The sequence below is a fragment of the Malassezia sympodialis genome, genomic scaffold (assembly GCF_000349305.1).
Source record: "Malassezia sympodialis ATCC 42132 genomic scaffold, msy_sf_16, whole genome shotgun sequence".
Taxonomy (NCBI): domain Eukaryota; kingdom Fungi; phylum Basidiomycota; class Malasseziomycetes; order Malasseziales; family Malasseziaceae; genus Malassezia; species Malassezia sympodialis.
In genome coordinates this window covers 69402-92714 of record NW_017387814.1, presented here as the reverse complement: position 1 = coordinate 92714, position 23313 = coordinate 69402, and the positions used below count along the sequence as shown (strand labels likewise).

Below are 23313 nucleotides of genomic sequence, written 5' to 3'. Positions count from 1 at the left end.
ATGTGCGTAGGCCTCGCCGGGGCACACATACCGTCTCTACGGCGCATGTGTGCCCTGTGTAACAAAGAATAGTATGCTGACACAGAGCAGGGATGACTACGACGCTGCCGCTGCCGCTGAGCTGAAGCGCAAGCGCACCTTCCGCAAGTTCTCGTACCGTGGTGTCGACCTCGACGACCTCCTTGACCTCTCGAATGAGGACTTTGTCAAGCTGGTCCACGCCCGTGCCCGCAGGCGCTTCTCTCGTGGCCTGAAGCGCAAGCCCATGGCCCTCATCAAGAAGCTCCGCAAGGCCAAGAAGGAGGCTCCGCCGAACGAGAAGCCCGCGGTCGTGCGCACTCACATGCGTGACATGATCGTGGTGCCGGAAATGATCGGCTCAGTCATTGGTATCTACAACGGCAAGGTGCGTTGCATCCCTCTGACTTTCAGGTCTTTACGACAGTGGAGATCAAGCCCGAGATGACGGGTCACTACCTCGGCGAGTTCGCTATCAGCTACATCCCTACCCGCCACGGTAAGGGTAGCCTGGGCAAGGATGCGTACGTACGAACACCCGATCTCCGCTAACCCAACAGGAGCCGCTTCATCCCTCTGTACTAAGCGAGGGACCCTGGTCCATGCATACGCATACCATGAGCTCTGTATACTGCTCCTGATAGCATAGATCCTCCCCATCGGGGTACTGCCTCTATGGCGCTAAAAATGCAAAGCCTTGCTTGACGAACTTGCTCGATCATAGTGGGACCGACGTCTGGTGGGGTGTAGGTCACGTGTAGTTGAGGAGGCTATGGCAGCGACGCACCGCGTTGTTGACGCGTCACGGCCGGCGGCGCGCCTTTTGCGCAGCATGGATGCTGCGCACGCTGAGCCGTGCCGAGTATGGATCATGCTCCTCGATAAATGGACTGAGGATGCGCGCGCCCGCGGAGCCAAGTCGGCTACAGCCTACTTCAAAGCACAACGCGCGCTGTCCGAGTGCACGGACACTCTCACACATCCATGCGAAACCGTGCGTCTGAAAGGCATTGGCGATTCGATCGCTCGCCGCTTGGAGGTCGAGTACGAGCAATGGTGTCGAGAAAACGACCGAGAGCCACCCCAACGGCGTATGTACTAACAACTGACTCAGCCTCTGCCGGCAACACGAACGATACATCCACACCGGCCCCAGTGCGTGCGCGAAAGCAGCGGAGAACGAAGGAGTACATTCCCGCCCTTCGCTCAGGAGCGCATGGGATTTTGGTCGGGCTCTATACCAAGGTCGTGGATGAGAGAGACGAGGAGGCCCAGGTCGGCAAAGCCGAGCTGATCGCACGCGCACAGCCCTTCTGCGACAAAGACTACAATGTTCCCAGCAGCGGTGGCAACCATGTAGGACCACGCTCCTTGCGTCTTCATGGCACGTCGTCCGCGAGTCAGTCTGCTGGGCTGTCGCGTCGTGCGTTTACTACGGCATGGGCTGGCATGAAAACACTGATCGACAAGGGCTACGTATACCGCCAAGGTAACCCCCCGCTCTTCTCTCTGAGTTCTCAAGGCTGGCAAGTAGCGCAGGCCCTGGCCACGGCCGAGGGCGTCGCAAAACCGCCCAGCCAGGACGCCACACAGGACCCCGCCGCCGAGCCCACGGAGGCTCAGTCGGAGCCATTGCCCCCCTCCTCGCCGCCGGGTGACATTTTGCCCCAACTCTACCTGCCACCACGGTCACAGCACGTTCTAGCTGACCAGGATCCTGTGGACGTTATTGACGAGGAGACAGCTGCCCAGGAAGGTGCCGACGCGAATCTGCATCTCCTCATCAACCTGGTGCCGTCCTCCTCTGACGATGTCTATGAAGTGGGGCCTCCGACCCAGCCGCTTCCTATTGGGACCCCGTGCCAGGGACCGAAGAGTATCAGCATCTCCTTGATTGATTCGTCACCTATCGTGATCAGTTCCAGCTCAATGACCCCCCACGAGCCGAGAGAGCCGATGGCGGCAACGCGACCGCCTGCGCCACGAAGCAGTCCCCTGTGCGAGCCTGCCACACCGTCCATGCCACCATGTTATACCTTTCCACCTTCCTCGTATACCATTCACATGGTCATGGACTTTCGAGAAGTGCGCGCGCGCTCTTTGTCGATGGCAGGAGGCGGACCGTCGCGCCGCGTCACTTTCGAAGAGGCACTACAGCAGCGTGGAGTTTCCTGTGAGCTGCGTGCACTAGAGCTAGGCGATATTGTCTGGATCGCGCGGCCAAAGCCGGACCTGGAGCCATCGCTCGCTCGGATGTGGTCGTTCGCACAGGAGGTGGTGCTCGATACGATTGTGGAGCGGAAGCGCCTGGATGACTTGGCCCATAGCCTTGTCGACGGCCGCTGGCACAACCAAAAGAAGCGCTTGCATGAATCAGGGGCCGGCCAAGTCATTTTCCTGATCGAGGACTTTGATGTGACGGAGCTGATGCAGCGCTACGGTAAGCAGATCCAAACGGCGATCAGCAGCACGCAGTTAATTGATGGCTTCTTCGTACAGCGCACGGCCGATGGGCAGGCCACGGTCGACTTTTTAGCCACGGTGCACCAGACACTGGAGGACATGTACCGCGATCAGCCTTTGCACGTGCTCAAAGAGCACACCATTGACCGTGATCACTACCATGAGCTACAGCAGAGGCTGCGCGCGGACCACCCCAGCACGCTATTTCATGTCTCATTCCACACGTACCAGCAGCTGAACGGCAAGAGCAGCAGCTCGGGGACCCTGCAGGACACGTGGGCCCGAATGCTGCTGTACATTCGAGGCACATCAGAGGACAAGGTCTTGGAGATTGTGCACCGCTGGCCTACGCCGCAGCATCTCGTGCAGGCGTACAGAGCGTGTTCGTCCGACGAGGAGGCGCGTCTCTTGCTGTCACGCACCATTGATCCCCAGACACCGGTGGCACGCCGGCAGATCGGTCCCAAACTGAGTGAGCGAATCTGGCAGGTCATGCGGGCGTAGCGAGGCGCACCTCGAACATGCCACGCACAGCATTGCACAGCCATAGTCGCGCAGACTGAGATACCCATGCCTGCAACTCGCGCACAGTAATGCGCCGCTGCTGCACGAGTCCATCGTGGACCAGTGCCTGAACAACGAGGCCTGGAAGCAGGTGCGAAAACGACGGTGTGACGAGCATGGGATGCGGGCCAGGGACCTCGATGACCACATTAGCAATACTGGACTCGGTCAGTACCTGCTCGCCCTGCTCGTCGTGCCAGAGGAGCACGTCGAAACAGGCACTCGGATCCGGCGTAATAGGCGCGACGCCGAGCGTACCATGTACGCGGTGGCGCGCATCATCGTAGGCGGCACGCAGATCAGTCTTGTACGGTGTCGTGGCGGTATCCAGCAAGACCGGCTGGGTATCCAGGCGCACCACTGGGGGCGCGCTAGGTGCCGGAGAGAGCGGCGCAATGACCGCATAGGACGTGCCGTCCGCCTTGATCCGGAGGCTCGCGCGCAACACAAATATGTCAGAGTGCTGAATGCGGTCCAAATAGTCTTGCAATTGGGCCACAGCCTCAGAGTGCAAGAGGGCCTCGACCGACCAGCGGTACGTCCAAGTGCCGGGGAATAGTTCGCCCAGGGCTGCTGCTGCGTCGCGCAGGCGGTGAATGTGCGCCGAAAAGAGGGGAATATGCGCGGCGAGCGGGTGCTCTAGAGCGTCAGTGGCCTTGGCATGCGGTGCGAGCCAAGAGGGGAGCAGGGCCGCGAGAGATGCATGGCGCACGGACGCGTCGCGGTAGCACCGCAGGCTGGACAAGGCCTCCGTCGGAGCATGCATGGTGGTGGGCACGTGTGAGCCACGTGTGATTCCGGGTGCTTCCGGTGCAGCGCAGGACTAGCAATGGGCCCGCGCCGATTGGCCAGGGAGGTCGGGCCGATGGGAAATACGTGGGAACAGGACTGGCTGGCTGGCGAAGAGGGCCAGGCAGCCGCGGGGGAAGCGGCCGAAAATTGGCAGGCCCGTGTTTGAACTACTCCCATTCTCTTGAGGTGATTTGGCAGAGTAGTCTCTCTCCGTCCCTACTAGTGTAATGGCGCAGCTGATCTCCTCGTGCACTCGTGCCGTTGCCTCGCGCACGGCGGCCAAGTCGGGCCTCTCGCAGTCGGTATGTGTTGACACCCTGACCAGGCAGATCCGCTCTGCTTCGACGCGTGCGACGCCTTCCATGCCGGTATGTGGATGTGTACAGGGACTTATACCAGTCTATGCTGACCTCGCGTACGTCGGCCGTGGCCGCGACGGCTGTGGCTGTCGGTTCGATCGTGTGGTACCAGCAGATGTACGGCGAGCTGCCGTTCCTCGAGTCGGCGAGCGCGAGCAGCCTGGCCGACGATGGCCTGCACCCGCCCGCGTACCCCTGGACGAACAACGGCTGGTTCAGCACCTTTGACCACTCGGCCATCCGCCGTGGTTTCCAGGTCTACCGCGAGGTGTGCAGTACCTGCCACTCGCTGGAGCGCATTGCCTGGCGTAATCTGGTCGGTGTCTCGCACACTGTCGACGAGGTGAAGGAGATGGCCCAGGAGATCGAGTACGAGGACGGCCCGAACGACGACGGTGAGATGTTCCAGCGCCCGGGTAAGCTGGCGGACTACATGCCCAGCCCCTACCCCAACGAGGAAGCTGCCCGTGCTGGTAACGCTGGTGCTCTGCCGCCGGACCTGACGCTGATCGTGAAGGCACGCCACGGCGGTGCCGACTACATCTTCTCGCTGCTGACCGGCTACTGCGACCCGCCTGCGGGTGTGACGGTGCAGGAGGGTTTGAACTACAACCCCTTCTTCCCTGGCACGCAGATTGCCATGGCGCGTGTGCTGTTCGACGGCCTCGTGGAGTACGAGGATGGCACGCCGGCCACGACGAGCCAGATGGCCAAGGACGTTGTCGCCTTCCTGTACGTGCTACTACTAACCATGCAGGCAATTCACCGCCGAGCCGGAGCACGACCAGCGGAAGCGCGCTGGCTTCAAGGCCCTGATCCTTCTCTCTTCGCTGTTCGCCCTGTCGGTGTGGGCCAAGCGTTTCAAGTGGGCTCCAATCATGAGTACGTATAGCGAGGTGCCTGACAGCAGCCCGCAAGATTGTGTACGACCCGCCGAAGGGCCACCACTAAGGGAGAACGTCATAGATGCCACCGAGAGGACGCGGAAGCTCTGCGTAGCAAACCCTGGCGAGCGGCCAAGCGCCGCGTCGGCATCGGGCGGGATGTGCATGCGCCCGCCCGGCCATCGGGCCCTGTCTATTCGTGCTGACTAACGCTGTCGCATGGCCCGACGCAGACTGAAGCTGCACGAGCTTGTGTCTTCGCAACATAGCCTAAAACAGAAGCATCCATATGCCTGGAGCGATGGATCCGTTGCCCAGGGTCCAGGAGCACTTTTATGGAGGTGTGGCGGCGCACAATGCACCAACAGGGCCTCTGGCTGACTTTGTGCGGGAAGCGGGCGGGCACAGCGTCATCTCTAAAGTGTTGATTTGCAACAATGGCATCGCCGCTGTCAAGGAGATCCGGTCTGTGCGGAAGTGGGCGTATGAGACTCTAGGCGACGAGCGAGCCGTTCAATTCACCGTGATGGCAACGCCCGAGGACCTTCAAATCAATGCCGAGTACATCCGCATGGCGGACCAATATGTGGAAGTGCCAGGCGGCTCAAACGCAAACAACTACGCGAACGTCGAGCTTATTGTCGATATTGCCGAGCGCTTGGGCGTGCATGCCGTGTGGGCGGGATGGGGCCATGCGTCCGAGAACCCCCGGCTGCCCGAGATGCTCGCGCGGCTCGAGCCACGGATCCTCTTTATCGGCCCGCCCGGCTCGGCGATGCGTTCGCTCGGCGACAAGATCTCGTCCACGATCGTTGCGCAGCATGCAGATGTGCCATGCCTCCCGTGGTCGGGCACTGGGCTCACTGAGACCATTGTAAGCGAGCAGGGCTTCCTCACTGTGCCCGACGACGTGTACCGCCGAGCGTGTGTGCATTCCCCGGAGGAGGGTCTCGAAACCGCGCTGCGCATTGGCTTTCCGGTGATGATCAAGGCATCAGAAGGCGGTGGCGGCAAAGGTATCCGCATGTGCCCGTCTGCCGAGTCGTTCTCGCAACTGTACCACGCGGCTGTGGGCGAAGTGCCCGGCTCGCCGATCTTTATCATGAAGCTCGCAGGACAGGCGCGGCACCTGGAGGTGCAGCTGCTCGCTGACCAGTATGGCCAGGCAATCAGCGTGTTTGGCCGCGACTGCTCCGTGCAACGGCGGCACCAGAAGATCATTGAGGAGGCGCCCGTGACCATTGCGCCCCCCGAGGCACGCATGCGCATGGAGCAGGCGGCCGTGCGTCTCGCCAAGCTGGTCGGCTACGTGTCGGCCGGCACGGTCGAGTGGCTCTACTCGCCCGACACTGGCGACTTGGCATTCCTCGAGCTCAACCCCCGCCTGCAGGTCGAGCACCCGACGACCGAGATGGTCTCCTCGGTCAATATCCCGGCGGTGCAGCTGCAGATTGCCATGGGCGTGCCGCTCGACCGCATTGGCGATATCCGCGAGCTGTACGGGGCGCCGCGCGACGGCGCGACGCGCATCGACTTTGACACGGTGGACCGCTCCCTCGCTACGCGGCCGCAGCCGCAGGGCCATGTCGTGGCGTGTCGCATCACAGCGGAGAACCCCGACACGGGCTTCAAGCCCGGCATTGGCGCGCTATCCGAGCTGAACTTCCGCTCCTCGACGTCGACGTGGGGCTACTTTAGTGTGAGCCACAGCGGTGCACTGCACCAGTACGCGGACTCACAGTTCGGCCATGTGTTCGCGCTGGGCGCGAACCGCGACGAGGCCCGTAAGAACATGGTGTTCTCGCTGAAAGAGCTGTCGATCCGCAGCGAGTTTCGTACGACAGTCGAGTACCTGATCATGCTTCTCGAGATGGAGGACTTTGTGCGCAATGACATCACGACCGGCTGGCTCGACGGGCTCATCGCGCGCCAGCTGACTGCGCGCAAGCCGCCGACCGACCTGGCCGTCGTGTGTGGCGCCACGGTCCGCGCACACGGACTGGCGCAGGAGTGTCGCGCCGAGTTCAAGCGCATCCTCCATCGTGGCCAGGTGCCGCAGCGCTCGACGATCCGCACGAGCTTCCGCGTCGAGTTCATCTACGAGCAGGTCCGCTACAGCATAGTCGCAGTGCAAAATGCGCCGACAGGCTGGACGTTGTACCTCAATGGTAAGAGCACACGCGTCGCATTGCGTGAGCTGAGCGATGGCGGCCTGCTCGTTAGTCTCGGCGGCCAGTCGCATGCCGTGTATGCGCTCGACGAGGTCGGGCAAACGCGCCTGACGATTGACCAGCAGACCTGCATCATCGAGGAGGAGAGCGACCCCACGCAGATCTGCTCGCCGTCGCCCGGCAAGCTCGTGCGCCTGCTCGTCGCCTCGGGCGCGCATGTCGTCGCTGGCCAGACGATCGCGGAGATCGAGGTCATGAAAATGTACCTGCCGCTCGTGGCGCAGGAGAGCGGTACGCTGACGTTTGTCAAGTCGCCAGGCGTCTCACTGAACCCGGGCGACTTGCTTGGTGTGCTGGCCGTCGACGACCCGACCAAGATCACGCGCGCCGAGCCGTTTGTCGGATGCCTGCCCGATTATGGCCTGCCCGAGGTGCAGGGCACCAAGGCGCACCAGCGCTTCCAGGCTGCGCTCGACACGCTGCATCATATCCTGGATGGCTACGACCAGTCGGACGCGCAGGACGAGGCCGTGTGCACGTTCATCGAGTGCCTGCGCATGCCGTCGCTGCCGTACGCGCAGGCCGGCGCGGTGCTGTCGACGCTGAGTGGCCGTCTGCCGGGCAATACCGAGGCGGAGCTGCGCGCGGAGATGGAGCGTGCCGAGGCCGCGGGCACGCCGTTCCCTGCACAGGCGATGCGCCGCCGCGTCGATGGCGCGCTAGCCTCGGTGACCGATACGGCCGCGCACCTGGCGCTCTCGACGGCACTGGCGCCGCTGTATGTGCTGCTGGATGCGCATGCGCTTGGGCTGTGGTACAATGAGATTCAGACGCTCAGCGCGCTGTTGGAGCGCTACGACGCGGTTGAGTCGCAGTTCCAGCGTGGTCCTGAGGCCGTGCTGCACCTGCGCACGGCCTCGGACGGCAACCTGGACGAGGTGCTGAGCCTGCAGGTATCGCACGAAGGCGTCGTACGCAAGAATGCGCTCCTGCTGACCCTGCTCACGCAGTACGTCCAGCACTCGGACATGGCGTCCAAGACGGAGCATGCGCAGCGCATGGTTGCCGTGCTGCGCGCGCTCTCGCAGCTGCGTGGCGCGGACACGGCGCCTGTGGCACTCAAGGCACGCGAGATCCTGATCCAGGCCGCGATGCCCTCCCTGTCGGAGCGGCAGGCGCAGATGGAGGAGGTGCTGCGACGCAGCACGGTGCGCAGCGAGGAGGGCGTCGTGACACCCTCGCTTGAGGTGCTGCGCGAGCTGAGTGATCTGCCGTACAATGTGTCGGACGTGTTGCACTCGTTCTTTGCGCACGCGCAGATGCCCGTCGCCTATGCCGCGCTCGTCACGTACATCCTGCGCGTGTACCGCGCGTACGACATTGTCGGGATCAACTTTGCCACCGAGCAGCTCGACCGCGAGCGCGCGCTCATCACATGGTACTTCCAAATGTCCGCCGAGGTGCTGTCGAACCGCGCGAAGGAGAAGGAGCGCCAGGCCTCGTCCACAGACCTGGCGCATCACATGAGGCGCCGCACGCGCCCCAAGCTGCGCATCGGCGCTATGACTACGTGCCCCTCGCTGAGCGAGCTGCCGACGGTGCTGCGCCGCGTGCTCAAGTACTATGGCGAGGGCAACACGGATGCGGATCCGGTCAATGTGCTGACGATCGCGACGCCGCACGAGAAGCCACTCGATGACGGCGCTTTTCCGACGCACATCGGAGACGTACTCACCGAGCTGGCGCCCGCCCTCGCCCAAGCAGGTCTCCGTCGCGTATCGATCATGCTGTGCACGAACGGCATGTACCCCCTCTTTGCGACGTACCGCTGCCTGCGCGACGGCTCGTGGCAGGAGCACCGCGCGATCCGCAACGTGGAGCCGGCGCTCTCCTACCAGCTCGAGCTCGACCGCATCCAGCCGCACTTTGAGATTACGCCGTTGCCCATGTCGTCGTCCAGCGTGCACCTGTATCATGCTCGGGGCCTCGACAACCCCGCGGACGTTCGCTTCTTTGTGCGTGCATTGGTCCGCCCGCAGCGCGCACCGAGCGATGTGCCCTTGTACCTGCTGTCCGAGAGCGAGCGCGTCCTCACGGAAGTCTTCAACACACTCGAAGTGGCGCAGGGCCGCAAGGAGTACAGCAGCGCCGACGGCTCGCACATCTTCCTGTCGTGGCTGTACCCGCTCGATGTGCCGCTGGAGCGTGTCATGGAGACGTGCCGTCAGTTCGAGGCGCAGTACGCCGACCACTTCCGCCGCCTGCGCATTGACGACGCAGAGATCCGCCTCATCCTCATTAACCAGGGCCTGCAGCGCCCGCTGCGCATCTTTGTGACGACGGAGACGGCGTTCACCGTATCGTTCACCGCGTACGACGAGGTGATCGACGTGAACGGCGCCGCGGTGCTCCGCGCGCTGAGCCACCCGCCCCGGCAGTCGCTGCTGCACCGCAAGAGTGCGCATCGCGCATACCCCAACCGTGCGCCGCTGCAGACGCGCCGCGTCAAGGCGGAGCGCCTCGGCACGACGTTTGTGTACGACCTGCCCGACGCACTGCGCCAGGCGCTCCGCGCCCTCTATGCGCAGACGACGCAGCCCGTGCCGGAGAACCCGCTGCTCGAGGTGCGCGAGCTCGTGCTAGACGGCGACGACATCCGCGCCGAGGAGCGCCCCCCCGCGCAAAACACGATCGGTATGGTCGCCTGGCAGCTGCGCCTCGAGACGCCCGAGTTCCCGGAGGGACGCCCCCTCGTTGTCCTCGCGAACGACGTCACCTGGCAGGCCGGCTCGTTCGGGCCGCTGGAAGACGCGTTCTTCGCGCGCGTGTGCCGCTATGCGCGCACGGAACGCATCCCGCTGCTGTACGTGTCGGCCAACAGCGGCGCGCGCCTCGGCCTCGCGACCGAGCCGATGGACCTCTTCCGCGCCAAGTTCGTCGACGACGACGCGACCAAGGGGCTCGAGTACCTCTATGTGGATGCCGAAGGCCTCGCGCGCCTCCCGCCGGGCTCCGTCCAGACGCGCGCGCTCTCGCTGGCCGACGGCACCGTCCACCATGTGCTGACGGACGTGATCGGCGCGCCGAACGGGGGGCTGGGCGTCGAGTGCCTGTCAGGCAGCGGCCTCATCGCCGGCGAGATGAGCCGCGCCAGGCAGGCCACCTTTACCACGACGATTGTGACGGGCCGCAGCGTGGGCATTGGCGCGTACCTCGCGCGCCTCGGTGGCCGCGTGATCCAGGTCGAGTCGTCGCCCATGATCCTCACCGGCTTCCAGGCGCTCAACAAGCTCCTGGGCCGCGAAGTGTACACGTCGAACCTGCAGCTGGGCGGCCCCAACATCATGCATGCGAATGGCGTCACGCACCTCACCGTGCCCAGCGACCTGGACGCCATGTGCGCGTTCCTGCGGTGGCTCGCGTTTGTGCCGGAGCGCGCCGGCGAGCCGCTGCGCCTCGTGGCGCCGAGCGACCCCGTCGACCGCGAGGTGGCCTTTACGCCTACGACCACGCCGTACGACCCGCGCGCGATGATCGAGGGCGCGTACGGGCCGGACGGCACGTTCCAGCCGGGCCTCTTTGACCGCGGCTCGTTCCAGGAGACGCTCGCGGGCTGGGCGACCTCGGTCGTGGTCGGGCGCGCGCGCCTGGGCGGCATTCCGTTCGGCGTGATTGCCGTGGAAACACGCACGCTCGAGCGGGTCGTGCCGGCCGACCCCGCGAACCCGAACTCGACGGAGCACCGCATCATGGAGGCCGGGCAGGTGTGGTACCCCAACTCGGCGTACAAGACGGCGCAGGCCATCGTCGACTTTGACCGCGAGGGCCTGCCGCTCCTGATGCTCGCCAACTGGCGCGGGTTCAGTGGGGGCCAGCAGGACATGTACGACGAGATCCTCAAGCAGGGCAGCAAGATCGTCGATGGCCTCGCCACGTACCGCCAGCCGGTGTTCGTGCACATCCCCCCGGCGGGCGAGCTGCGCGGCGGCTCGTGGGTCGTCGTCGACTCCAAGGTCAACGCGCAGGGCATGATCGAGATGACCGCCGACGCCGACAGCGCGCGTGGCGGTGTGCTCGAGGCGGCCGGCCTCGTCGAGATCAAGTACCGCGCGGACCGGCAGCGCGCGACGATGGAGCGCCTCGATCCGACGTACGCCGCACTCGCCCGCGAGGTGCGTGCGGCGGCCGCGCCAGGCGACCGCGCCGAGGCGAAGCAGCGGCTGCAGGCGCGCGAGATGCAGATCGCGCCCTTCTTCCACGCCGTCGCCGTCGAGTACGCCGACGCGCACGACCGCGCAGGCCGCATGCTCGCGACGGGCGTCCTGCACCGCGCGGTCCCGTGGAAAGAGACGCGCGCGTACTTTTACTGGCGCTGCCGCCGCCGCCTCCTCGAGGTGCGCTACGAGCGTCGCATCGCGGCCGCGCATCCGGCGCTCGTGCCCGCCGAGTGCCGTGCGCGTGTGCGGGCCGCCGCGCAGTACCAGGCCTCGGACGCCGATCAGCGCGTGGCGGAGCTGCTGGAGGCGCATGCGGTAGCACTCGAGCAGGCCGTGGAGGACGCGCACGTCGATGCCCTGGCCGCGCAGCTCGCGCAGCTGTCGCCGGCGGTGCGCGACAGGCTGCTGCACAGGAGTTAGGGTGAACGAGATAGACATTACGGAGTCCTACGGCGCGGGGCGCTGGAGCGCGGCCGGATGCTGCGCGAGGTCGGCGGGCACCGTCGACACCGGCGACTTGGACAGCGCGAGGCGCAGCTCGTAGAAGTGCTCGGCATCGTCGTCATTGACAAACGACACGGCGCATCCCTTCTTGCCTGCACGACCTGTGCGGCCAATGCGGTGGATGTACGAGGGGAACTGCGTCGGGAACTGGTAGTTGACCACGAGCGACACATCCGGCAGGTCGATGCCGCGCGCGCCAATGTCCGTGCAGCACAGCACCTCGTTGCGCCCGTCGCGCAGCGAAGCGATGGCCGCCTCGCGCTGCGGCTGCGACAGGCCCGAGTGCAGGACCGCGACATGCCAGCCGGCGCGGCGCAGGTCCCGGCCGACCAGGTCCGCGTTCGCCTTTTGGTTGACGAACACGATCATCGGCGCGGCAAAGCCGCTGTCCAGCACCTCGAGCAGGCGGCGCTGGCGCTGCGCCTCGTCGTCCACAAACTCGACGCGCTGCTCGACCGTGCCGACCGCCTGGCCCGCCTGGCCAATGACCACCGTCGCAGGCCGGCGCAGGTACGTGTGCGCGATCGATGCGACGCTCGGCGGCATCGTCGCCGAGTACAGCATCGTGATGCGCCCGCCCTCGTCGGCGCTGGGCAGGCTCGCGAGGATGTAGTGCAGTGCCTCCTCGTAGTTCATGTCGACCATGCGGTCCGCCTCGTCCATCACGAGAAAGTGGCACTGCCCCAGCACGAGGATGTGGCGCTCCAAGCAGTCCTGCAGACGACCGGGCGTCGCAATGACAATCTCTGCGCCATCGTTCAGGTAGAATGCCTGCTCGTTCAGGTCCCGCCCGCCCACGAGAGACACGACACGGAAGCCCAGGCGCGACGCGAATTTGCGCGTCTCCGTCTCGATCTGCTGCGCGAGCTCGCGCGTCGGCGCGAGGATGAGCGCGTACGGGCCGAGGTGCTTGGTATCCTCGCTCAGCCGCGGCTGCCGCTGCACGTGCGCAAGCATCGGCACCACGAACGACGCCGTCTTACCGGAGCCCGTCTCGGCAAGGCCGATCAGATCCCGCGGCTCCAGGCCGATGGGGATCGCCTGCCGCTGGATCGGCGTCGGTTCCCGGTAGCCCATCGCCTCGATGGCCTCCAGCACAGGCACAGGGATCGTCGACTCGCGCCACGACCGCAGGGGGTGCGGCAGGTCGCCGCCGCGTGCCTGGATCTGGAAGTCCTCGCGGAAAATGCGCCAGTCGCGCGCCTTCATCTCGTCCAGGCTCTTCTCGGACCACGGCTTCTCGTCGAGCGTCGACTTCATGGTGCTCTTGCCGGAGCCCGTCCGCTCCGAGCCGTCCAGTCCGGCGCGGCCCTGCAGCACGGTCGCAGCTGGCACCGGCGCCAAACTGGGGTCGCTCGTGTCATCGTCCGCATCCCACTCGAAATGGAACTTTTTGCTCGCGTCTCGCGCGCGCTTCGGCCGCCGTGGGCCGCGGTCGTCGCGTGTGCCAAGGTACTGCTGCTTGATTCGGCTCAGCTCCGGATCGCTCGCGGAAGCCGGCGTCGCCTCCAACGACGGGCCGGCCTGCTCCCATGCAGCACGCGCGCGCTTGAGCCGCGCGATCCTGTCAGCCTCGGCCCGCGTCGTCGCCTCCTGCTCGGCGGCGCGATGCGCCTCTCGCTCCTTCTTCGAGACGAAGCGCGGCCGACTGTCTCCGCCCGCCGACTGCTTCGCCAGCAGCTCCTGCACCGACAGCGGCGGCATCAGCGGCGCGCCGCCGCCGCCGCGCGAGAGACGTGCAGCGTTGGGCTCACGTGATAAGAATCTCGTGCGCCGCCGTCCAGCTTCTTCGACATCGCCATGTTCGGTGCCATGGCGCTGGTGCCGCGCATCCGCGCCTTGACAGGAGCGCTGCGCCCTGTCGTTTCGCCGATTCGGACGAGGCCTGTGCCTGTGGCCTCCTATGCCACGTCCCCTATACGCATTGGCAACTTGACGCCGGCGCAGCCGAAGAAACATGTATGTGCTTGCCGTGGCTGACACGCAGAACAAGCGACTGGGTCGCGGCAGCGGCTCGGACCGCGGCGGCACGTCTACGCGTGGCCACAAGGGCCAAAAGGCTCGCGCTGGTAACGGCAAGCCCAAGCTCGGATTCGAGGGTGGGCAGACGCCGCTGACGCGGCTCATCCCCAAGCGTGGATTCACGAACCCGCACAAGCAGCACTTTGCGCCGCTCAACCTGGACCGGCTGCAGTTCTGGATTGACCAGGGACGCCTGGACCCGAGCAAGCCGATCACGGCGCGTGAACTCTACGAGAGCCGCTGCATCCACCGCCTGCGCGACGGTGTCAAGCTGCTGGGCGACGGCAGCGAGCACCTGCGCACGCCTGTCCATGTGGTTGTCTCGCGTGCTTCCCACTCGGCCATTGAGGCCATCGAAAAGGCGGGCGGCTCGATTGTCTGCCGCTACTACAATGCACTGAGTCTGCGTGCGCTGGTGAAGCCGCACAAGTGGCTCGCGAAGAACGAGCCCCTGCCCCACTTTGCGGACCCTGTGAGCCACCGCGACCTCCTGTGGTACTCATCGATCAACAACCGCGGATACCTTGCGCTGCGCGATCGCCAGGCCCGCGCGAGCGCGCCCGAGGCCGAGGCGCCGCCGTCGTAGACGTTGCGTGCCCATGACTAATGGGCGGAGGTGATGGGTGTAGAATTGCAATTATTCACTACGTGCCAACGGGCCAAGCGTCACGCGTTTTCACCGCTTCGCACGTCGTTCTCCCATCGATCCATGGCGCGCGATAGACTGGCTGCGATGAGGGCCCAGCAGGCCTCCTCGGCTGGTGGCTACACCAGTCCGGGTGCAGGCGTCGGGAACAATGGGTACGGGGACCATATGTTCCCGACACAGCAGGCGACAGGTGTGCCGTACCAGGCCCCGTCGATGAGCGCACCGATGGACCCGTATGCGCCGCAGAACACAGAGCCTATCACTACGGCCTACGACCCACAGCCCACGACTGGTATCCAGGCGGAGTCGCATGAGATGACGGCGATGCCGACGGGTGCCGGCGCCGCTGGTGACGGCAGCTATGCGATCAACATGCCGGCCGCGTCGACGCAGGGCGGCAGCTCGACCTTCTTCGGTCAGATCAGTGAGATCCAGGACTTTATTCGCCAGATCGACCTGAACGTGAACCGCATTTCCGAGCTGCACTCGCGCTCGCTGAACAATGTGGGCGAGGCGATGCAGCAGGCGGCCGAGCAGGAGCTTATGGGCGTGGCCCAGCAGACGAGCGGTCTGACGAACCGCGTGAAAAACATGATCAAGGCGCTCGAGGTCGAGGCGAACAAGATCCCGGCCAGTGGCCCGGCGCCCGAGGGCATCGACCGCAATGTGCGCCTGACGCAGATTGGCGCGGCCAAGAACCGCTTCAAGGAGACGATTCTGCGCTACCAGGAAGTGGAAAAGGCATACCGCACTAAATACCGCCAGCGCACGGAGCGCCAGCTGCGCATTGTGAAGCCAGATGCGACGCAGGCTGAGATCCAGAGTGCGCTGGACGGCGAGTCGGGTGGCCAGCAGATCTTCTCGCAGGCGCTGCTAAACTCGAACCGCCAGGGCGAAGCTAGCGGTGCCCTGCGCGAGGTCCAGGAGCGCAACACGGATATTCAGCGCATTGAGCGCACGATCATGGAGCTGGCCGCGCTCTTCCAGGAGATGTCGATCCTCGTGGAGCAGCAGGACGAGCAGCTGAATGTGATCAAGGACCACGCGCACCACACGGAACAGGAGGTCCACGCGGGTCGCCAACAGACCGACAAGGCCGTCAATGCGGCGCGCCGTGCGCGCAAGCGCAGGTGGATCTGCTTCTGGCTGTTGGTCATCCTAATTATTATTGTTATTGTGGTTGTGGTTGGCGCTGTTTGTGGCTCTGGTGTATGCTCGAGCGATAACAACTAAGCACGCTCCGCCGTATCGATGGAGTAGATACACATGTAATTGAATGGGTTTGGTAATGTTAGGAGATGGCTCGTGTGGCTGGCTGGGTCGGCGGGTGCATCCCAGAGCCCTGAAAATCTCTGGGCCTTCTAGATGCACACCGGCCCATAGACGCCAATCGTATATCATGTGACGCACCCTCGTGGTCGAGGTCGGGTGTTTATTGCCGCACACGTGAGAGGTACGCATTCGTCGTACCTGCGGCAGTAGCCTGCACCATCGCGCCAGGGTTGGGCTGCCATGTGTGAAGAAATCTGTGTCGTAGCGTGGTTGAACTGGCCATGTACGTGTGAACAGGACTAACAGGTAGGCCATTGGGCCTGCGATTGCTGCTCGTGCTTGGACCAATGCCACTGCTTCCAGTCCCAGTGGCAGGACGACGTAGGCCTGCCAATGGATGACTACCGTCGGGAGGCCGAGGAGCGCCGCATGCAGCGGGGTCTGCAGAGCCAGGATCTTGAAGCCGGAACGGGCGCCGGACATAGTGACCCTTACCCAGAGGCGCCCACTATGGAGGTGCCCCGCACGCAGACGGCCGACCCGACTACTTCGGCCATCAAGAACCCGGACACCGGCGCATCGACCGAGCCTGTGGTCACCGAACTGCCGATCAGACAGTAGGAGCTATACCAGGACGCCATAACAGGCCGCTGTGCGGTCCGCATCGGGCCACTGTACGATAAACTGGTCCACACAATGACGAAGCACCTTCGCAGATAGCGATAGGGAGTGAACGCGCGCCACCGATTCAATATAGAGCATCCGAGGCGTGGGCAGACCGAGCAGACGCATAGGCCACACGGCCCCGACGACCGACACGCACGTAGCCGGCCCATTCATCAGCAGCACGTCGGCGCATGGACGCCGCCCTCGTGTACGCCAGAGTGGCTTGATGCCCAGGTGCCATACACTGAATAGGACGCTCCATGCTACGGTAAAGGGCGTCGAGGCCCAGCTCTGCTGCACGCGTCGGGCGCGGGGGATCTCCAGGGCCTGGAGGGGATGCGGGGCCAGGATCCCGCCCTCCATCTCACGGGCCTTGGTCAGGCTGTGTGTGTCGCCGGACGAGACCACGTAGAGACGCGGCGTATAGTCGCTGCGCGGCAGGGCCTGTAGTATCGCGAGCATTTCGGCCGTGTGTCCCCCTGAGCCTAGCACGGCCATCGTGCACAGCGGACGCGCTGGCCGCGCAAGTCGCTGGGTCCAGCGCTGTCCCTGTACGGCCCACCATGCCAGTAGCGCGAGGACCGCCGCGCCGAGCCAGGTCCACCCGCTCATAGACCCGGTGGTTGGTCAAGGCGACACGTGCATGTGGAGCATGCCTAAATGTGCCGTATTTTCGCCTCGCGATCGGGCCACACTGGCGGAGAGATGGTAGTCGAGGAGGCCCTCCAGGCAGCACTGGCCAGCACGGAGCCAGACACACAGCCCACTATAGCGCGGCGGCGGCCGCAGCGAAACCCTGCCTTTTCCACCACCTCGCGGCTCATCGTTCTGCGAGATCCGCCGGCGCCTGCGGCCCCTCCCGCGGCGGAGTGCGTGTCCACGGATCCGCCGACGCCCCCACCCCTCGATACAGATTCCCGCGCCTATACCCCACAGAATGCGCGGCATTTTTCCCAGCATGACCTCGTTCTGAGCGCGTATGAATCGCGCTCTCACTGGCACAAGCAGCGCACGCGCGGCGAGCCACCTACGCAGTTCCCTACGAGTCCGGCGCAGGCGGATGCCTCGCCACCGTCCTTTTTCTCGGACATGTTCCCGGAGCGGGCGCGACCGCGCTGGCACGAGGCGTCCAGGGCCATGCCACCGGCTCACCCCACGGCCGCTGTGCCGCGACCCGCGTCTCCGGTCGCCGAGCATGCGCCAGCTCCGGCCTCGCCGGCCTCGCTGCGTAGCCTTTCGCCTGAGTGCGAGTCACCGCCTGCGCCTGAAGCGCGCGACACGGCACGGCGCGTCGCGGCGCGCATCGATATCCGGGGCTGGCGCCGGGTCGGTACGCCGACGCACGGCTGGGTCGTGTACGACGTCCACGTGAAGACGCCGTCGGTACGTATACGCATCTGACTGCAGGGGCACGAGCTACAGACGCACAAACGCTACCGCGCGTTCCTGGAGCTGGCCGAGGCACTCGCGCGCGAGTTCCCGCAGCAAGCGGCAGCGCTACCGCCGCTGCCGCCGCGGCACGTGGGGCTGTGGCATCGGTACCATCCTGCCTTCTTGGAGGGGCGGCGGCGCGCATTGCAAGCGTGGTTGGACGCTACGGTAGTACAGGGCCCATGGGGCAGCAGCGCAGCGCTCGCTGCGTGGGTGCTGGCCCACTAGTGTCGCGTCGACAGCACCCTGAGCATCTCGGCGCCGACCTTGTTCGCCTGCGCGAGGCGCGGCTCAAAGAACTGGCGCGTCATATCAAAGCGGCGGCGGTACGCATCAAAGTCGCCGAACTGGACGGCCTGAGCCCAGCCACGTGCGCCAATGACGAATTCGAGGTCGTCTGAGCGGAACGACGGATCGTGTGTCGCAGCGCGGCACGCCTCGCGCACGCGCTCCGGGGAGCGGAACAGGTACTGCGTCACACCAATCCACATGCGGAACACGGGCGTGGCGGCCAGCTCGAGGTGCCGGTACGGGTCGATTCCCAGCACGTGCCAGCAGTCGACGATGGCGAGCAGCGAGAGGTGTGAGTTGGCAGGCGGCGGCACGACCTGCACGGCGTGCTGCGCCTCCTGGGCACTCTGTTCGCCCTTGTTCACGCGCTCGGCAATCACATAGAACTCGTTCAGCATGTCATCGCTCATTAGGATCGGCGCGTGCCCCGGCGTCTCACTGCCCGTCTCGTGGTCCTGCCACCCAAAGACGCTGCGGCGTGCCGCCATGACGCGCTGCAGGAGCCCGTCGTAATCAGAAGCGAGCATGAGCTTGAACAGCGCCGTGGCACTCGCCGCATACTGCGTCACCTGCTTGCTCGCCTGGGGGTTCAGCAGGGCGAGGCCCGCATATACATGCCACTTGGCGCCGTAAATGCGCAGGCACAAATACATCTTGACCGTCTCGATCCCGCCCGGGTGCTTGCCCGTCTCCCACGGATACGCCTTTGCCTGGCTCCAGGCGGTGCCCATCGTGAGGAAGGCTGCGTGCGTGACGGCCTGTGTGTTCGCCGTGACCGTGTCGTGTTCCTCGTAGCTCAGGTACACGTACCGCGACTCGAGGCACGCGAGCACGCGCTCCACGACGCGCACCTTCTCGTCCGGCGCGCGGTGCTGGATGAGCACGAGCGGCTGGCCCTTTGGGTCGACGTGCGGCCCGTGCAGCGAGTGGCACGATACAATATACACGTCGCTGGGCAGGTGCGTCTCGAACGCGGCGCGTTCCGGCGCCTTGACACTCGTCTGCGCCGCGACAATCGCTCCGACCTTGGTTGACGGGCCGTACTCGGCGACAACTTTCTCCATATTGCCAGCCTCGACCGAGTACATGAGAAAGTCGCTCACGCGCGCGACCTGGTGGCCATTGCGCATCACATCGAGGCCTCGCGGCGCCAGCTCGGCGCGCAGCGCCTCGTAGCGCTCCTCGCGGTCACACACGTGCACATGCTGCCATCCGGCGGCACGCATGCGCAGTGCGTAAAGGCGCCCCATATCGCCCATGCCGATGATGCCGACATGTAGCCGCGCCTGCTCCTCGGCTGTCGCCATCGTGGCGCCGCTGCTCAGGGCCGGCACGCGAGGCGTGGTTTTCATGATGATGACTCAGCACATAAGAGTCCCCGAGATCGGGCCGCCACTACACACGGACCACCATGCTCGGACTCGCACGCACTGCGGCAGGCCGCACCGGCCCTGTCATGCGTCTTGCGTCGCCCAGGATGCCTGGTCTCCTCCGTCTCCGTGGCTTTGCTAGCGTGCGCAAGGACCCTGAAGAAGCGACGGGTCTGTACTACCACGCGCTCCCTGGTGAGGAGGGCGTCTGGGCGCTCTCGCTCCTATCGACGCCCCCCGCCTCGGCGTCGGCGGCGAGCGTGCTTGGCATCCTTCGCACACGCGATGGTGAAGAGCCTGCAGAGTACCTGCGCAAGAACCCTGACGAAATGCGCCGCAACGATGCGTTCTGGGACGTGCTGCACCGTGTCCTGCAGGCGCAGGTGCCGGACGACGAGCCGCTCCAAGTCGAGGCGATGAACCGCGGCAACGGGTGGGCGCACATGTGCGATGCGCGAAACGAGGCTGCGCCTGGTCGCGTCGCATCGCCCGACGACATCTTTGGCAGCGTGGCCTTTTCGGAAGGCAAACTGGACGCCTCGACGTACGAGCGCAACGACACGTACCGCTTCTGCGTCAAGCCCGAGGGGCCCATGCAGCTTCCCCGCCACTGGCTCGATAGCATCCGCAAGCAACTTGCGTCGTCCTAAAGTCCAAATGAGCTATATCGCGCGGCCAAGCGCCGCATCTGGTGATCACACTCGGCTATGCCATACACTCGCTGTGCCGCACCCCGTAGCACCAAAAACGTGTGCGATGAATTGTTACGCGCCGCGCGCGCCGCGACCCAGAACGACCGATTCTCAGCGCGCGCGAGCGTTTCGGTCAGACCATGCTGCGCGAGCCACGCCTGTGATGTAAGTAGCTGTGCTTCCATGCCTGGCGACAGCTTGGGGCCCGGCAGCTGCCGCCAGCACAGCGCCGAGGGGGTATCGATGTGCACAAACGAAGCGGGCTCCGTCTCGGGCGCCTGTGTCGCCTGCGCCTTGCGCTGCTTGTCGTTTAGGCACCGCTGCACACGGCGCAGCAGCTCCCAGCTGGACCCTAGCCACGAGGCACGCGCCGTGGCGTCCGTGGCGCCACGCGGCCACACTAGCACCACCGTGAGCAGCTGCCGAGTCGTGTACACCACATCCACCGCATCGTCGCAGTCACTCGCGCCGTCGTCCGTCAGCGGCACCCTATCCGGCCCCCCGACGTACAGCTGCGCGTGGTGCCACGGCACGGGCGTCTCGGCGCCCCAGCCATCGAGGCGCACATCGTGTGGGACCGGATCCGCCGCGTCCATCGCCGTGTACCACGCCGTGCCGCGCTGCTCCGTGCGCTCCGCCTTGGGCGCAGGCGCTGCCGCTGCCTCCCGCGCTGGCCGACGCCGACGCCCCCCGCTCACAGCAGCCTGCATCGTTGCATAGGCGTGCGTAATCTCGTGCAGCTGCGACTCCGCCGTCTCCCGACCGGGAGACTCGGAGCGACTCGCCGACTCGTCGCCCAGCGCGTGCTCCAGCCGAGCGTGGAATGCATGGGCCGCACGCGATGTGCCCTGTGCAGGTGCCAAGGACGCGTCTGGCTCTGCGACGCGCGTCTCGTCGCGCGCTGCCCGGCTCTTGGGCCATAGAGCGTCAAGACCGAGCCACATAGGCGCGCTGCTCGTCGCGTCGCCCATGAATGGCAGGTCGATCCACGCATGGGGTGCGGCCTGCTCGCTCTCGGTGGGCGGCGGCGGCCGAGGTTTCGCGCTCGGAGGGCGCGCGGCGAACGCGGTGGCTGCCTCGCGGCGAGCTGTCTCAAGGCCCACGAGGCGCCGCAGCACATACCGCGCAACTTGACGCCGAGCCTGTGCATCCAGGCCCGCCTCGCGCGCCACGTGGGGCTGCGGCCAGAGCACCCTGTCATCGTACAGAAGGAGCATCTCGGCAGGCGCTTCCGTCGACCTCTGCTGACTCGTGCGCGCGAACCACGCGAGCGCTTGCACGAGATCATCTTCGCTCATGTCCGGGCACGCATCGAGTGTCGCGCATGTCTCGGCGAGCAGGCCACTTGGCACGCTCGCGGGCCGCGAGGCCTGGAGCACCGGCGCCCACTGGCGCTCAACATCCCACTGCCACACCCACTTGGAGAAGAAGCGCTCAAGGCTCTGTTCCAAAGCTTCGCGCCCCCGCTCACGCCAGAGAATATGTGGTGCGCCATGCTCCAGCTGCTGGTGAGTAGCGGCCACGTACACGCCACGCTTGCCAGGCGTCCCGGAGCTGCTGCTGCATCCAAGTATCGTCGCACCAGGGCTTGTGCTCGACCGTGTCGCCTTGGTGCACATGTGCGAGTGCCACGCACTTTTGTTAGCACTGTATACGTACCGCATGGAGCCACAGGTCCGGCACGACTTCGAGGAGGTACAGGCGGCGTGCGGTGGTTCCCACCGCGAGAGTGCGCAGCTCTGCGCCGCTTGCGTCCTCAGCAGGGTGCATTGACGTGGCAAAATCGATAAGCGCATTCGCAAGCGCGACCTGGCGCATCGTCTGAACCTGCGACACGGCCTGCTCAATGTCGGTGTAGTAGAGGACCTGGCCAGCGAGGCGTTCAGGGTCCTCGGCGTCGAGATGCTCCGTGAGCCTGGGCGAAAAAAGCACAAGATACTGCACATGCGCAGGCTCGTAGTGGGCTTCAGACGTCGTACTGGAGCCGGCGCGCCACAGGCGCGCGCGCCACCCATCCATCGACGGCGTCGGCTACGGGTATATGGCAGGCACGTAGTTCTCGCATCCCTGGCCCATGCACCGCACGTGATCAGATCGCCTGGCGATGGTACTGCGCGTGCGAGGGGCGGGCGGGCAGGCGAGTCGAGCCGACGAGGGGGCCGAGTGTACGCTGAATATGCACGGAGATGCTTTGTGGCATCTGGAGTGCGCTGAACGAGCCAAAAGGCGTACGCGCCATGTACAAGTAGGCGGCTGCGACGCCCAGGAGCGCCGATACCATCGAGTACGGTGGCTGTGAGCTCGCGAGCTGCCATTAGAAGATCCAACGTACCAGCACGGTCGGAATCATGACGAGAATGCGGTCCGTGCACTCCCAGTCTCCGAACAGGATCGACCAGAGCGGGGGGGTATAGGCAAAGTACAGCACGCTGAGGGCCGTGAGGATACCGATCGGCCCCGCGGGGAGGTAGCCGCTCTGCAGGCGCTGCGTAGCCATAGAGGTCGGCAGACTGGGCGCCACATAGCTGGTCGCAGCGCCCCACGCGAGCGAGCCGAGCGAGTGCAGTGCGCCTAAGACAACAAGAGCCACGGCATACTTGCGCGAGCCCAGCGCGCGCTCGACTTGGCGGCCGGCATGGTGCCACATTAAGATACCAAGGAACAGCTCAGAGCTGTTTGTGAATGCGAGGTGGTACACACAAGCCTGCCATAGCTGGTGTGAGGGATCGCACGTACCTGGTGGTACTCGCGGATATGGGGATCCCACTGAAACGGTAGGAACGCCTTGGCATTCGCTAGCGATTCACAGAGCGTGAAAAGAGCTGTGCTCACAAGAGCGACTGCTGTTAGACGGCTGCACGCACGTTTGGTGAGCGGCGTGTGCGCAAAGCCAGCGACCATAGCGCCAGCGTCAGACGCAGCGACTGGCAGGTGGAGGTAAAGTGCCG

General features: G+C 65.1%; 10 protein-coding genes across 10 annotated transcripts; 6 read left to right on the top strand and 4 right to left on the bottom strand.

Moving 5' to 3' along the window:
- Positions 1-73: 73 nt before the first annotated feature.
- On the top strand, positions 74-2909 carry MSY001_2944 (uncharacterized protein; the record flags this gene model as incomplete). The annotated part of the gene is made up of 5 exons (XM_018884824.1): positions 74-406; positions 433-542; positions 850-1109; positions 1133-2814; positions 2859-2909. The coding sequence occupies 5 exons, from the start codon at positions 74-76 to the stop codon at positions 2907-2909; spliced, it is 2436 nt and encodes an 811-aa protein (XP_018741445.1).
- A 1155-nt stretch (positions 2910-4064) lies between these two features.
- Positions 4065-5147, top strand: MSY001_2943 (uncharacterized protein; the record flags this gene model as incomplete). The annotated part of the gene is made up of 5 exons (XM_018884823.1): positions 4065-4139; positions 4167-4205; positions 4237-4928; positions 4954-5078; positions 5107-5147. 5 exons carry the CDS (start codon positions 4065-4067, stop codon positions 5145-5147), a joined length of 972 nt encoding a protein of 323 aa, XP_018741444.1.
- A 222-nt stretch (positions 5148-5369) lies between these two features.
- Positions 5370-11888, top strand: MSY001_2942 (uncharacterized protein; the record flags this gene model as incomplete). Its single annotated transcript, XM_018884822.1, has 1 exon — positions 5370-11888. One exon carries the CDS (start codon positions 5370-5372, stop codon positions 11886-11888), a length of 6519 nt encoding a protein of 2172 aa, XP_018741443.1.
- A 27-nt stretch (positions 11889-11915) lies between these two features.
- MSY001_2941 (uncharacterized protein) lies at positions 11916-13676 on the bottom strand (the record flags this gene model as incomplete). Its single annotated transcript, XM_018884821.1, has 1 exon — positions 11916-13676. One exon carries the CDS (start codon positions 13674-13676, stop codon positions 11916-11918), a length of 1761 nt encoding a protein of 586 aa, XP_018741442.1.
- Positions 13677-13784: 108 nt separating this feature from the next.
- MSY001_2940 (uncharacterized protein) lies at positions 13785-14580 on the top strand (the record flags this gene model as incomplete). Its single annotated transcript, XM_018884819.1, has 2 exons — positions 13785-13931; positions 13960-14580. The coding sequence occupies 2 exons, from the start codon at positions 13785-13787 to the stop codon at positions 14578-14580; spliced, it is 768 nt and encodes a 255-aa protein (XP_018741441.1).
- Positions 14581-14727: 147 nt separating this feature from the next.
- MSY001_2939 (uncharacterized protein) lies at positions 14728-15876 on the top strand (the record flags this gene model as incomplete). The annotated part of the gene is made up of 1 exon (XM_018884818.1): positions 14728-15876. One exon carries the CDS (start codon positions 14728-14730, stop codon positions 15874-15876), a length of 1149 nt encoding a protein of 382 aa, XP_018741440.1.
- Positions 15877-16539: 663 nt separating this feature from the next.
- MSY001_2938 (uncharacterized protein) lies at positions 16540-17193 on the bottom strand (the record flags this gene model as incomplete). Its single annotated transcript, XM_018884817.1, has 1 exon — positions 16540-17193. One exon carries the CDS (start codon positions 17191-17193, stop codon positions 16540-16542), a length of 654 nt encoding a protein of 217 aa, XP_018741439.1.
- Positions 17194-18236: 1043 nt separating this feature from the next.
- On the bottom strand, positions 18237-19610 carry MSY001_2937 (uncharacterized protein; the record flags this gene model as incomplete). The annotated part of the gene is made up of 1 exon (XM_018884816.1): positions 18237-19610. The coding sequence occupies one exon, from the start codon at positions 19608-19610 to the stop codon at positions 18237-18239; it is 1374 nt and encodes a 457-aa protein (XP_018741438.1).
- Positions 19611-19714: 104 nt separating this feature from the next.
- On the top strand, positions 19715-20323 carry MSY001_2936 (uncharacterized protein; the record flags this gene model as incomplete). Its single annotated transcript, XM_018884815.1, has 1 exon — positions 19715-20323. One exon carries the CDS (start codon positions 19715-19717, stop codon positions 20321-20323), a length of 609 nt encoding a protein of 202 aa, XP_018741437.1.
- On the bottom strand, positions 20320-22384 carry MSY001_2935 (uncharacterized protein; the record flags this gene model as incomplete). The annotated part of the gene is made up of 3 exons (XM_018884814.1): positions 20320-21870; positions 21893-22000; positions 22025-22384. 3 exons carry the CDS (start codon positions 22382-22384, stop codon positions 20320-20322), a joined length of 2019 nt encoding a protein of 672 aa, XP_018741436.1.
- Positions 22385-23313: the final 929 nt, after the last annotated feature.